Source organism: Cherax quadricarinatus, chromosome 33 (genome assembly GCF_038502225.1).
Source record: "Cherax quadricarinatus isolate ZL_2023a chromosome 33, ASM3850222v1, whole genome shotgun sequence".
Classification (NCBI taxonomy): domain Eukaryota; kingdom Metazoa; phylum Arthropoda; class Malacostraca; order Decapoda; family Parastacidae; genus Cherax; species Cherax quadricarinatus.
The window spans coordinates 13475786-13490914 of NC_091324.1; the positions used below are offsets into that span (position 1 = coordinate 13475786).

At 39.2% G+C, this 15129-nt stretch overlaps 1 protein-coding gene across 3 annotated transcripts in view; it reads left to right on the top strand.

The window, feature by feature from the left end:
* Positions 1–15129, top strand: part of LOC128693916 (probable serine carboxypeptidase CPVL) — an 80477-nt gene that overhangs the window by 50955 nt on the left and 14393 nt on the right. For all 3 annotated transcript variants that reach the window (XM_070090830.1, XM_070090829.1, XM_053783807.2), the window contains exon 8: positions 6814–6921. In XM_070090830.1, coding sequence (XP_069946931.1) covers positions 6814–6921 — 108 coding nt within the window. The remainder of the gene's footprint in view (positions 1–6813; positions 6922–15129) is intronic.

The window sequence follows — 15129 nt, forward strand, 5'->3', positions numbered from 1 at the left end:
AATTCTCTCTTATGAAAAGATAGAGAATCTTTTCCCAATCACAATGACACCAAAAATTTGAAATTTGATGGAAAACTTACGGAATTATGCTCTCGCGAAGTTAGCGGTCTCGGCGTGTTTACGCATCGGCAATCTTGCCCACTTTGAGCCCCATTTTCGGCCAATTCCACTGTACTAGTCAACAAAAAACATGAATATTTCGCTAGAACTCCATTTTTTCTATCGAATGAGTGCAAGAAATCACCCATTTATCAATTTCAACTATCCAGTACAGTGGTCAGAATTTAGCAATTTTGCCAATTTCACACAAATTTCAAAAAGTGCCAATTTCTGAATAGGGTCCAGAATAAACAAGAAAGGCATTCCTGGCACTAAAATGACATTTCCTCTGTTCATTAGTCACATCTCAAGGCCCCTCTTACATTCTTTTGCTTTCCAGTTTGAATTTTTATTCTCACAAAAAATAGAAGATTTACTGTTATGCAGACTAATGCATTAGTGTAAAAAATGATATAAATAATATTGGCGTACTTGCAAAAGAATATTAGACTCACCAGTTGATGTGTATTGGACGCTTGGCATGATTTGTTTACTTTTGAACTTTGGTAAAAATCGAACATTTCTGCTACTTTGAGCTCAATTTCAAGGTACTTTTCATTGTAAAACCAGTCAAAATCATCTCAATTTCTGTAAAATGTCGTCCATTCTATAAAATGAGACCAAGAAAACTAGAATACAACAATAAATACCATACGAAAATACAGTGCAAAGCCGCTGTTTTATTCCAAAAAAACGGTCAAAGTTTTTTTTTTTCTCATTATGCACTGTGCGCTGCAGGATTTTTTTTATACTGTGCACACTGACCACATAGACCCATTCTTTCATATGTAGGCCTACCAGCTTTCTCCCACTAGATTTGAGGGCGCTAGAATTTAGGCGTACTAGTACAGTGGTCCCTCAATAATCGTCCATAATCCGTTCCTGGAAGTGGGACTATTATCGAAATGGACGATTTTCGAATCAATTTTCCCCATAAGAAATAATGTAAATCCAATTAATTCGTTCCAGACACCCAGAAGTATCAACAACAATTTTTTTTTTACCTAAAAGATAGATTTACATGCACAAAAGAATGAACATTCAACATGAAAGTTACCTTTATTGAAGGCTGTTGTTGATGAATGGAAGACAGGGAGGAGGAGAGAGGGAAGAGAGGTTATTTGGAAGGGGAATCCCCCCTCCGTAAGGACTGTAGGGCACTAATAAAATGTATAAATGAACATTGTGAACAATAAAATGGTATAAAATACCGACAGGTTGTTTAGGTAAGACACATATGCAACAGTTAGGTATCTTTATTTCGAAACGTTTCGCCTACACAGTAGGCTTCTTCAGTCGAGTACAGCAAAGTTGATAGAAGCAGAAGAGACTTGAAGACGATGTAATCAGTCCATCACCCTTGAAGTTTTGAGGTGGTCAGTCCCTCAGTCTGGAGAAGAGTATTGTTCCATTGTCTGGAATAATATTATTCCATTGTCTGGAATAATAATATTCCATTGTCTGGAATAATATTATTTCAGACAATGGAACAATACTCTTCTCCAGACTGAGGGACTGACCACCTCAAAACTTCAAGGGTGATGGACTGATTACATCGTCTTCAAGTCTCTTCTGCTTCTATCAACTTTGCTGTACTCGACTGAAGAAGCCTACTGTGTAGGTGAAACGTTTCGAAATAAAGATACCTAACTGTTGCATGTGTGTCTTACCTAAATGAACATTGGTAATAGGGGTAGTTGATGAGTGGAACGGTCTGCCTAGTAGGGTGATCGAAGCTAAAACATTGGGTAGTTTCAAATTTAGGTTGGACCAACAGGCCTGCTGCAGTGTTCCTCCTTTCTTATGTTCTTATAAATACACGAGATAGAGGGGTTGGATTTGAGTCGGACTTGCACCTGAGTTTATTGCTTGGATAGCATTTGTTCTGTTAGTGGGTTGGATTTGTGAAGGACCGGCCTAGTATGGGCCAACAGGCCTATCCTCCTTTCCAATGTTCTAAAAGCTATGGCTTGGGTAGTTTCAAATTTAGGTTGGATAAATACACGAGTGAAAGAGGTTGGATTTGAGTCGGACTTGCACCTGAGTTTATTGCTTGGGTAGCATTTGTTCTGTTAGTGGGTTGGATTTGTGAAGGACCGGCCTAGTATGGGCCAGCAGGCCTGTTCCAGTGTTCCTACTTTCTTAAGTTCTTATTTAACATCACACTTACCAGTAAGGTGATCGAGGCTAGGACCTTGGGTAGCTTCAAGAAGAGATTGGACAAATATACGAGTTGGAGGAGCTGAGTTTGATTTGTGTCATTGGGTACGGGAGTAAATTCTTGGGTAGCTTTGGGTGGAGGTCATTTTGATAAGGACCTGCCTTGTATGGGCCAGTAGACCTGCAGTGTTCTTCCATTGTTATGTTTTTACTGGCTATTTGTTTGTGAGGGAGGGATGGCAAGTTTATTGTTGGAGAATATGACACTAATATCAACTAATATGACATAATAAACAATATTAATAACATAGAAACATGGAATATACTCTAGAATGAATAAAATAAGTCATTACGTATGTCACGAGAGGTGTTGTGTTGTGGTGTTGTTGGGTATATAAGGGCCACTGAGTGTAAGCCGTCCATAATGGTGGTGAGGCAGCGGTGGTTTTTGTAGCCCTATATAACTCCAACAACATTGGAGGAGTTGGTAGAATCGCTGAATCACTAAAGGAACCCTCTACCACCATCACTACGACCTTCTACCACTATTACAACTGTTACCACCATCACTACTACCTTCTACCACCATCACTACCACCAAAGAAAGCTTCTAGTGCCAGCCCTTTGGTAAAGAATGTGAGAAACACATAATTTATGAAAAAGTTTGTAGAAAAATACAAAGATGGTGGTGGTAGAGTGGAAGCAGTTGTTTTAGTGGTTGATGAACATAAGAAAGGAGGATCACTGCAGTAATCCTGTTGGCCCATGCTCGGCAGGTCCTTTACAATTCATCCCACTAACGAAACATTTTCCCAACCCAGTCCTCAATGCTACCCAAGAAATAAGCTCTGATAACTCTATCCACTCATTTGCAAGTCCCAAATCAGTGGATAGAGTTATCAGAGCTTATTTCTTGGGTAGCATTGAGGACTGGGTTGGGAAAATGTTTCGTTAGTGGGATGAATTGTAAAGGACCTGTCGAGCATGGGCCAACAGGCCTGCTGCAGTGATCCTCCTTTCTTTTGTTCATCAACCACTATCGCAACTGCTTCCACTCTACCACCACCATCTTTGTATTTTTCTACAAACTTTTTCATAAATTATGTGTTTCTCACATTCTTTACCAAAGGGCTGGCACTAGAAGCTTTATTTGGAGCCATGGTAGCTTATTTAGCACTTGCAAGCACTAAAATCAATGGAATATTATGAAATATTTTGTAGGAGCATGTGAGGGGACCGTCACTCACTGGTAAACAATGGCACACTGGCTGGGAAGGAAAGGCCGAGGCGGCTCAGAGCGTGAGTACGCGTCCAAGACGAAGAACTATTAGGACTATTAGCGAGTTACCGGACCATTTGCGAGCCAATATTTTGACGAAAAAACAGGACTATTTCCGAAATGGACGACTTTCAGGCCGGACGATTATTGAGGGACCACTGTACGTCAAAAACCCTGGGTTGTAAGCCGTACTAGTACGGCCAAAACCCTCAAAGGGTTAACAAGTTAATGCTCATAGTCTTGGGGTTGTGTATTTGTAATATTATCTTTCCACCAAATTCACCCCTATGCACTTGTGTGCTTATAACTTTACTATTCATAGCTTATTAATATTTTTTTTTTTTTAGCACACTGGCTCTCTCCCACTGAGGTAGGGTGACCCAAAAAAGAAAATTTAACCATCATTCACATCATCATTGTCTTTCCAGAGGCACGCAGATGCAACAGTGTAGATGTCACTCTAAACAGCAAATATCCCAAACCCCCCATCATTAGAGTGCAGGCACTATGCTTCCCACCTCCAGGACTCAAGTCCAGCTAACCAGTTTCCTAGAATCCCTTCACAAAATATTACCCTGCTCACATTCCAACAGCTCATCGTATTATCTTTGAAAAATTAGAATATCCAGTGAAGAGTAAAACAATGTTAATAAATGATAAATTGCATAGTTAAAATTTTTAATTTATTTACATTGGATATCCATACATTTCCTGTGTAGTAAGTGGGTAAACAATAAAATAATAAAATAAAATAAAATAATTTCTGTACAACCATTTTAATGCATAACAACTATGTATTTTATTTTATTTTTAACATGTACACTTTCCTTACTCTGTGAGACTGCATATACTCCCCAGTGAACATCTTACTAGTTTTTGAACTAGTAAGTAAAGAGTATCGATTGATAGATACTGTTAATTTTAATTTGCCTTGCATGACTTGTAATGCAGTTGAAGGAAATCCTATACCTTTTTTCTGCTTTGAAATGTGTGTTCCCACCTGATTCACTGGTGTGCAGTTTTTGAGAATTTCATTTTATATTTATTAGAAAATTATTTTGAAATATTGACTTGCTGCAAGTAGCATTGATAATGATTGAAAATTTATGAGCTTGTACCCCCAGTTTTTTAAAATTCTGTGGAATGCTGATTTTATGTAACTTATTGGAGACCTGTGTGTGAATTCAAAGTTGATTTTTTAATGATTTCATTTGCTGAGTTAATGCTTATAATGTAAGGAAATGAGAGACGGAGACGAATGGTACTTGGGACCTGACGATCTGTTGGAGTGTGAGCAGGGTAATATTTAGTGAAGGGATTCAGGGGATAAGTCTGTTGAGTGTACCTGGTAAAGTGTATGGTAGAGTTAAAATTGAAAGAATTAAGAGTAAGACGGAGAATAGGATAGCAGATGAACAAGGAGGCTTTAGGAAAGGTAGGGGGTGTGTGGACCAGGTGTTTACAGTGAAACATATAAGTGAACAGTATTTGGATAAGGCTAAAGAGGTCTTTGTGGCATTTATGGATTTGGAAAAGGCGTATGACAGGGTGGATAGGGGGGCAATGTGGCAGATGTTGCAAGTGTATGGTGTAGGAGGTAGGTTACTGAAAGCAGTGAAGAGTTTTTACGAGGATAGTGAGGCTCAGGTTAGAGTATGTAGGAAAGAGGGAAATTTTTTCCCAGTAAAAGTAGGCCTTAGACAAGGATGTGTGATGTCACCGTGGTTGTTTAATATATTTATAGATGGGGTTGTAAGAGAAGTAAATGCGAGGGTCTTGGCAAGAGGCGTGGAGTTAAAAGATAAAGAATCACACACAAAGTGGGAGTTGTCACAGCTGCTCTTTGCTGATGACACTGTGCTCTTGGGAGATTCTGAAGAGAAGTTGCAGAGATTGGTGGATGAATTTGGTAGGGTGTGCAAAAGAAGAAAATTAAAAGTGAATACAGGAAAGAGTAAGGTTATGAGGATAACAAAAAGATTAGGTGATGAAAGATTGAATATCAGATTGGAGGGAGAGAGTATGGAGGAGGTGAATGTATTCAGATATTTGGGAGTGGACGTGTCAGCGGATGGGTCTATGAAAGATGAGGTGAATCATAGAATTGATGAGGGAAAAAGAGTGAGTGGTGCACTTAGGAGTCTGTGGAGACAAAGAACTTTGTCCTTGGAGGCAAAGAGGGGAATGTATGAGAGTATAGTTTTACCAACGCTCTTATATGGGTGTGAAGCGTGGGTGATGAATGTTGCAGCGAGGAGAAGGCTGGAGGCAGTGGAGATGTCATGTCTGAGGGCAATGTGTGGTGTGAATATAATGCAGAGAATTCGTAGTTTGGAAGTTAGGAGGAGGTGCGGGATTACCAAAACTGTTGTCCAGAGGGCTGAGGAAGGGTTGTTGAGGTGGTTCGGACATGTAGAGAGAATGGAGCGAAACAGAATGACTTCAAGAGTGTATCAGTCTGTAGTGGAAGGAAGGCGGGGTAGGGGTCGGCCTAGGAAGGGTTGGAGGGAGGGGGTAAAGGAGGTTTTGTGTGCGAGGGGCTTGGACTTCCAGCAGGCATGCGTGAGCGTGTTTGATAGGAGTGAATGGAGACAAATGGTTTTTAATACTTGACGTGCTGTTGGAGTGTGAGCAAAGTAACATTTATGAAGGGATTCAGGGAAACCGGCAGGCCGGACTTGAGTCCTGGAGATGGGAAGTACAGTGCCTGCACTCTGAAGGAGGGGTGTTAATGTTGCAGTTTAAAAACTGTAGTGTAAGGCACCCTTCTGGCAAGACAGTGATGGAGTGAATGATGGTGAAAGTTTTTCTTTTTCGGGCCACCCTGCCTTGGTGGGAATCGGCCGGTGTGATAATAAAATAATATTCAGGAAAACCGGTTATTTTCATATATTCGGACTTGAGTCCTGGAAATGGGAAGTACAATGCCTGCACTTTAAAGGAGGGGTTTGTGATATTGGCAGTTTGGAGGGATATGTTGTGTATCTTTATATGTGTATGCTTCTAAACTGTTGTATTCTGAGCACCTCTGCAAAAACAGTGATAATGTGTGAGTGTGGTGAAAGTGTTGAATGATGATGAAAGTATTTTCTTTTTGGGGATTTTCTTTCTTTTTTGGGTCACCCTGCCTTGGTGGGAGACGGCCGACTTGTTAAAAAAAAAAAATAATAATAATATACCTGGAGATTGTTTTGGGGGGTTAATGTCCCCTGGTCCATGAAGAAGTTTCTTTTCCTTTTTAATACAGTTTGATAATTTCCAGTTTTACCTCTCAGGTATTTGATGACCTTATGGATGGAGACAAAACAGGATACCCACCATACTTCACCAATGTAACTGGCCTTACAAACTACTATAACTACATTGCTAATGGAGAGCCTGAGGTGAGTCATTGCTTTGTGTAAGAAGAACTAGTAATCAGGCAGTGCCTCTGCCCTGACCTTGGTAGATTTGTAGTTTGACTACATTGTATGTCATAAGTAATGTCTGTACTATAGTTTTAACATTGCTTCTCAGTGGAAAATCAGATTCATTTAATGTATTTTTCACTTAATGAACCATTCTTTCTGTCCCTATCTACATTAGTAAGTGGAAGTAGTGTAAATGGTTTAGCTTCCTACATATTCACTCCCTTCAATCTGATATCCAGTATATTTCATTGCCTAGCTGCTGTGTTACTCTCATCATCTTGTTCTTTTTGATATTCACTTTTAATTAACTTCTTTTACATGCCCTCCCATACTTCACCACTAACCATGTCTCTGGCATTGGTTGGCCATAATTGATTTAATGCATCCCATGACTAGTAATATAATTTTTTTTTTTCAACAAACTGGCTGTATCTCACTGAAGCAGGGTGACCTAGAAAGAAAAAAAAGTTTCTTTTTTAAAATTTAGTAATATATACAGGAGAAGGGGTTACTAGCCCCTTGCTCCCAGTATTTTAGTCGCCTCTTAAAACATGCATGGCTTACGGAGGAAGAATTCTGTTCCACTTCCTCATGGAGAAGTAATATAACTTTTTTTTTTTTTTTTTTTCAACAAGTCGGTCATCTCCCACCGAGGCAGGGTGAATCAAAAAAAGAAAGAAAATCCCCAAAAAGAAAATACTTTCATCATCATTCAACACTTTCACCACACTCACACATTATCACTGCTTTTGCAGAGGTGCTCAGAATATAACAGTTTAGAAGCATATACGTATAGAGATACACAACATATCCCTCCAAACTGCCAATATCCCAAACCCCTCCTTTAAAGTGCAGGCATTGTACTTCCCATTTCCAGGACTCAAGTCCGACTATATGAAAATAACCGGTTTCCCTGAATCCCTTCACTAAATATTACCCTGCTCACACTCCAACAGATCGTCAGGTCCCAAGTATCATTCGTCTCCATTCACTCCTATCTAACACGCTCATGCACGCTTGCTGGAAGTCCAAGCCCCTCACCCACAAAACCTCCTTTACCCCCTCTTTCCAACCCTTTCGAGGACGACCCCTACCCCTCTTTCCTTCCCCTATAGATTTATATGCTTTCCATGTCATTCTACTTTGATCCATTCTCTCTAAATGACCAAACCACCTCAACAACCCCTCTTCTGCCCTCTGACTAATGCTTTTATTAACTCCACACCTTCTCCTAATTTCCACACTCCGAATTTTCTGCATAATATTTACACCACACATTGCCCTTAGACAGGACATCTCCACTGCCTCCAACCGTCTCCTCGCTGCTGCATTTACCACCCAAGCTTCACATCCATATAAGAGTGTTGGTACTACTATACTTTCATACATTCCCTTCTTTGCCTCCATAGATAACGTTTTTTGACTCCACATATACCTCAACGCACCACTCACCTTTTTTCCCTCATCAATTCTATGATTAACCTCATCCTTCATAAATCCATCCGCCGACACGTCAACTCCCAAGTATCTGAAAACATTCACTTCTTCCATACTCCTCCTCCCCAATTTGATATCCAATTTTTCTTTATCTAAATCATTTGATACCCTCATCACCTTACTCTTTTCTATGTTCACTTTCAACTTTCTACCTTTACACACATTCTCAAACTCATCCACTAACCTTTGCAATTTTTCTTTAGAATCTCCCATAAGCACAGTATCATCAGCAAAAAGTAACTGTGTCAATTCCCATTTTGAATTTGATTCCCCATAATTTAATCCCACCCCTCTCCCGAACACCCTAGCATTTACTTCTTTTACAACCCCATCTATAAATATATTAAACAACCATGGTGACATTACACATCCCTGTCTAAGACCTACTTTTACCGGGAAGTATTCTCCCTCTTTTCTACACACCCTAACCTGAGCCTCACTATCCTCATAAAAGCTCTTTACAGCATTTAGTAACTTACCACCTATTCCATATACTTGCAACATCTGCCACATTGCTCCTCTATCCACTCTATCATATGCCTTTTCTAAATCCATAAATGCAATAAAAACTTCCCTACCTTTATCTAAATACTGTTCACATATATGCTTCAATGTAAACACTTGATCTACACATCCCCTACCCACTCTGAAACCTCCTTGTTCGTCCGCAATTCTACATTCTGTCTTACCTCTAATTCTTTCAATTATAACCCTACCGTATACTTTTCCTGGTATACTCAGTAAACTTATTCCTCTATAATTTTTACAATCTCTTTTGTCCCCTTTCCCTTTATATAAAGGGACTATACATGCTCTCCGCCAATCCCTAGGTACCTTCCCCTCTTTCATACATTTATTAAACAAAAGTACTAACCACTCCAACACTATATCCCCCCCTGCTTTTAACATTTCTGTCATGATCCCATCAGTTCCAGCTGCTTTACCCCCTTTCATTCTACGTAATGCCTCACGTACCTCCACCACACTTACAGTCTGCTCTTCTTCACTCCTAAAAGATGGTATACCTCCCTGGCCAGTGCATGAAATTACCGCCTCCCTTTCTTCCTTAACATTTAAAAGTTCCTCAAAATATTCTCGCCATCTACCTAATACCTCCCTCTCCCCATCTACTAACTCCCCTACTCTGTTTTTAACTGACAAATCCATACTTTCCCTAGGCTTTCTTAACTTGTTTAACTCACTCCAAAATTTTTTCTTATTTTCATTAAAATTTCTTGACAGTGCCTCTCCCACTCTTTCATCTGCTCTCCTTTTGCAATCTCTCACCACTCTCTTCACCTTTCTTTTACTCTCCATATACTCTGCTCTTCTTATAACACTTCTGCTTTGTAAAAACCTCTCGTAAGCTACCTTTTTCTCTTTTATCACACCCTTTACTTCATCATTCCACCAATCACTCCTCTTTCCTCCTGCCCCCACCCTCCTATAACCACAAACTTCTGCCCCACATTCTAATACTGCATTTTTAAAACTATTCCAACCCTCTTCAACCCCCCCACTACTCATCTTTGCACTAGCCCACCTTTCTGCCAATAGTCGCTTATATCTCGCCCGAACTTCCTCCTCCCTTAGTTTATACACTTTCACCTCCCTCTTACTTGTTGTTGCCACCTTCCTCTTTTCCCATCTACCTCTTACTCTAACTGTAGCTACAACTAAATAATGATCCGATATATCAGTTGCCCCTCTATAAACATGTACATCCTGGAGCCTACCCATCAACCTTTTATCCACCAATACATAATCTAACAAACTACTTTCATTACGTGCTACATCATACCTTGTATATTTATTTATCCTCTTTTTCATAAAATATGTATTACTTATTACCAAATTTCTTTCTAAACATAGCTCAATTAAAGGCTCCCCATTTACATTTACCCCTGGCACCCCAAAATTACCTACTACTCCCTCCATAACATTTTTACCCACTTTAGCATTGAAATCCCCAACCACCATTACTCTCACACTTGATTCAAAACTCCCCACGCATTCACTCAACATTTCCCAGAATCTCTCTCTCTCCTCTACACTTCTCTCTTCTCCAGGTGCATACACGCTTACTATAACCCACTTTTCACATCCAATCTTTATTTTACTCCACATAATCCTTGAATTTATACATTTGTAGTCCCTCTTTTCCTGCCATAGCTTATCCTTCAACATTATTGCTACTCCTTCTTTAGCTCTAACTCTATTTGAAACCCCTGACCTAATCCCATTTATTCCTCTCCATTGAAACTCTCCCACCCCCTTCAGCTTTGTTTCACTTAAAGCCAGGACATCCAGTTTCTTCTCATTCATAACATCCACAATCGTCTCTTTCTTATCATTTGCACAACATCCACGCACATTCAGACTTCCCACTTTGACAATTTTCTTCTTCTTATTCTTTTTAGTAATCTTTACAGGAAAAGGGGTTACTAGCCCATTGTTCCCGGCATTTTAGTTGACTTTTACAGCACGCATGGCTTACGGAGGAAAGATTCTTATTCCACTTCCCCATGGATGTAAAAGGAAAAGTAATAAGACCAAGAACTATTAAGATAACATCAAAGAAAACTCAGATGAGTGTGTATAAATAAACGTGTCCATGTATGTGTAGTGTGACCTAAGTGTAAGTAGAAGTAGCAAGATGTACCTGTAATCTTGCATATTTATGAGACAGACAAAAGACACCAGCAATCCTACCATCATGTAAAACAATTACAGGCTTACGTTTCACACTCACTTGGCAGGACGGTAGTACCTCCCTGGGTGGTTGCTGTCTACCAACCTACTACCTATAATATAATAATATAATAATAATAATAATATAATAATATAACTGTTCGCTGTAAATAAAGCATATTTAATTTTATGCACTAAAACCTGAGATTACTTTTGTAATTCATACATGGATAGATGAAATATTGATAATGTGCACACATTAATGTTTATTTATATTTTAAAATACAGTGATACCTCAATATTCGAGCTTAATTCGCTCCAGTGAGTAGTACAAATACTATTGAATAATTTTTCCAATTAGAAATAATGCAAATTGGATTAATCTGTTCCAAACCCCTAACAATTACCAATTATAAAACATTTTAAGTGAAAATATTGCTTATTTAACCCTTAAACTGTCCAAACATAGATCAGCATTCACGTGCATACTGCTCTGAATATTTTTGGGAAAAAACAATTTCCTTTTTTTAAATGAAGAGCGCATTTTTCCTGGCATCCCCAAATTTTGTCATACTGCACACACTGAGTGCACAGACTCATTCTCTCATGTCTAGGCAACTCAGGCTTATCGTGCCAAGGTTGAAAGCATGTAAAATAAAACGTAGATCTACGATCAGAGCGCTACTCACGTGAATGTAGCTCTACTTTTGGATAGTTTAAGGGTTAAACCTGTATAATAATATTTGAATGCATAAAATCATACATGAAAACTATAACAACAATAAATAAAAAAAATAAATGAAAATTTAACTGCACTTCACCTTTACTGAGGAGTGCTGATGGCCTTAGAAGAAGGTAGAGAGATGTTTTGTTTGGAAAGTGTGTTTTTTCTCTTTTCTGTCTCTATGTAGTAGCACATGAAGATGATGAGGATTTGTTAGCATTTCATTTTTTTGTCTTTGCTAAAGAAGCTATCTAGTGTTGTCTGCTTTTGACGACTTTTCAGAATTTTTCTAAAGTGGTCATCAACATTGTCATTGAACAGGTTGATGCTCCTAGTCACAAGAGTAATGTTAGGATGCCATTTTTTCACTTGGCTCTGTATTTGAGCCCATTGGTAAAACAGTTCCTTAATTTCTGCAGTGGAAATGTTGCCCTTACTGCTTCCCTCCTCCTCTGAAGAAGAAATTCTCTCAACTATTTCATCTTGCTGCTCATTATTGCAGGTCTTGAAGTTTTTCTATGGTGAGCTCATTCTTGTGAGCCTCCACCAACTCCTCTACATCCTCATCATCCATTTGCAAATCCATGGACTGGCCCAGAGAAACAGTATCTTTCACTGTATATAGGCTCTGCCTCAAAGTATTCAAAATCTTTGATTGACACACAGTCTGGCCACAATTTTTTCCAGGCAGAGTTCAGTGTTCTGAAAGGAGGATATTAAAATGGTTTTTCCAAAATTTCCTAAGGGTAAGCTCTGCTTCAGAGGTCACTTCAAAGCACCTTTTAAGCATTGCTTTTGTGTAAAGTTTCCTAAAATTGGAAATTAACTGCTGGTCCATGGGTTGGATAAGAAGAGTGGTGTGAGGAATTCATATTTTATTCTCTACAGTAGTAGTTTAACAAACTTTAATCATTGTGAAGGTATAACAGACCTTTCAGATACTCAAAGGGTATTTGAAAGGACCATTCTTCTCTATGAAAAGATAGAAAAAACTTTATAACAAGAAAAATAATTAGTTTTATTTAAAATATGCACAAATAAAATTATTATTCTTCTTTCAACAAACTGGCCATATCCCACCGAGGCAGGGTGGCCCAAAAGGAAAAACGAAAATTTCTCCTTTAACCCTTTGACTGTTTCAGGCCCCTCTCTGAAACTGTCATTCTATGTCGCCAAATATTCAAAAAAAAAAAAATTATTTTTTCTTATGAAAATGTTAAGATTATTTTTCTGAGTGTTTTAGTCCAAAAAAAAAATTTTTGCCATTGGTACTTACCGAGATATAGAGCCGTGAAGTTTGCAGAAAATGAGCCGCGTATGGCAACAGCGGCGACTGCCGCTCACCCGGTAAACTTTAGTTTACTTGTATTTGAAGGTTTGTTGTTTTTTTCACTATTTTATTTTTTCACATAACTTATGTGGCCTATGAGACCAAAGTAAGGTGCAATGTATATATATACACTCGTTGTATACAACACAATAAGCACACAAACATAATTATCAATATATTGTTTACAAAACTTGTTTACACAAACAAACAAACAAACAAACAAACAAACAATTCTTCTTCTTCTTCTTCTTCTTCTTCTTCTTCTTCTTCTCCTTCTTCTTCTCCTTCTTCTTCTCCTTCTTCTTCTTCTCCTTCTCCTTCTTCTTCTCCTTCTTCTTCTCCTTCTTCTTCTTCTCCTTCTTCTTCTTCTCCTTCTTCTTCTTCTCCTTCTTCTTCTCCTTCTTCTTCTCCTTCTTCTCCTTCTTCTTCTCCTTCTTCTTCTCCTTCTCCTTCTTCTTCTCCTTCTTCTTCTCCTTCTCCTTCTTCTTCTCCTTCTTCTTCTTCTTCTTCTTCTTCTTCTTCTTCTTCTTCTTCTTCTTCTTCTTCTTCTCCTTCTTCTTCTCCTTCTTCTTCTCCTTCTTCTTCTCCTTCTTCTCCTTCTTCTTCTCCTTCTTCTTCTCCTTCTTCTTCTCCTTCTTCTTCTCCTTCTTCTTCTTCTCCTTCTTCTCCTCCTTCTCCTCCTTCTTCTCCTCCTTCTTCTCCTTCTTCTCCTCCTCCTTCTCCTCCTCCTTGTGTGCGAGTGTGTGGCTTATAATTGTTTTGAGTCAGAAGTCGGCAGCTGTCAAAGTGACATATTATCTCATTAGTCACTACCCCTACCCCTGTCAAAACAATGGGGTCGGATGCTGCTTCCCCTCCTCCATTCTATCTAATTATCTTTCTCCCTCATTCTATATCTTTCAATCTGTCTCTCTTTCTGTCTGCCTATCTCTGTCTCACAGGTACACATAAATACAAGTATACATAGTGTAAATTACCTAGGATAACCCAAGAAATCCAGACAAAGTGCTATACTCTGCTTGAAGATGTGAGTAAACGTGATGACACAGTCTTGTGGCTCTCTCTGAGACAGAGAGCTAGATGGACAGACAGGGAGCTTGACAGACAGACAAATAGACAGACAGAAATGTTTGTGTACCAGCAAAAACAAAGGGAGGCGATGGTCATGTAATATTACCCTCCTTTACGCTCATCAAAGTCAGCTCTTATCAGATGTTATCTCCCCTTATCTTGTCACTGTCATGGGGTGGACTTTTTTTTTTCTTGCTTCAAGGGAACAATATTATTACATCTTCTTCTTCCTCCTCCTCCTCCTCTTCTCCTCCTCCTCCTCCTCCTCCTCCTCCTCTTCCTTCCCTCCTCCTCCTCCTCCTCTTCCTCCCCTCCTCCCCCTCCTCCTCTTCCTCCCCTCCTCCCCCTCCTCCTCCTCCATTGCTTTTGGTCTCAAACTCCTCCAAATCATGAAATTGATCTTCACTGACACTTCCATCTGTGTTAGAGCATCACTTGGGAAGAGAAGAGTCCCAGATTTGCTGGGGAATCACATATTTCTTACCACTAGACATGCTGAAAAATGACAACTGAAATGGCATTCCCACAATGCACCACTGGCTCCCCGATTTTTTTTATATGGTGCACACTGACCATGGAGACCCATTCTCTCACATGTGGGCCTAGCAGCTTTCTCCTGCTTGATTTGAAGCTGCTAGAATTTATGCGTATAAATACGTCAGAAACATTGGCTCATAAGACGTATTTATACGTCGGAAACAGTCAAAGGGTTAAAATTTAGTAATACCGTAGTCCCCCCAAATTTGCAGGGGTTATGTTCCAAGACCACCCGTGAATTTGGAAAAATCATGAATTCTGGACACAGTTAAAAAAATGCCTACTTTTATAGTTTAAACCCTAAATATGCCCCCAAAACACTTCAATTTAA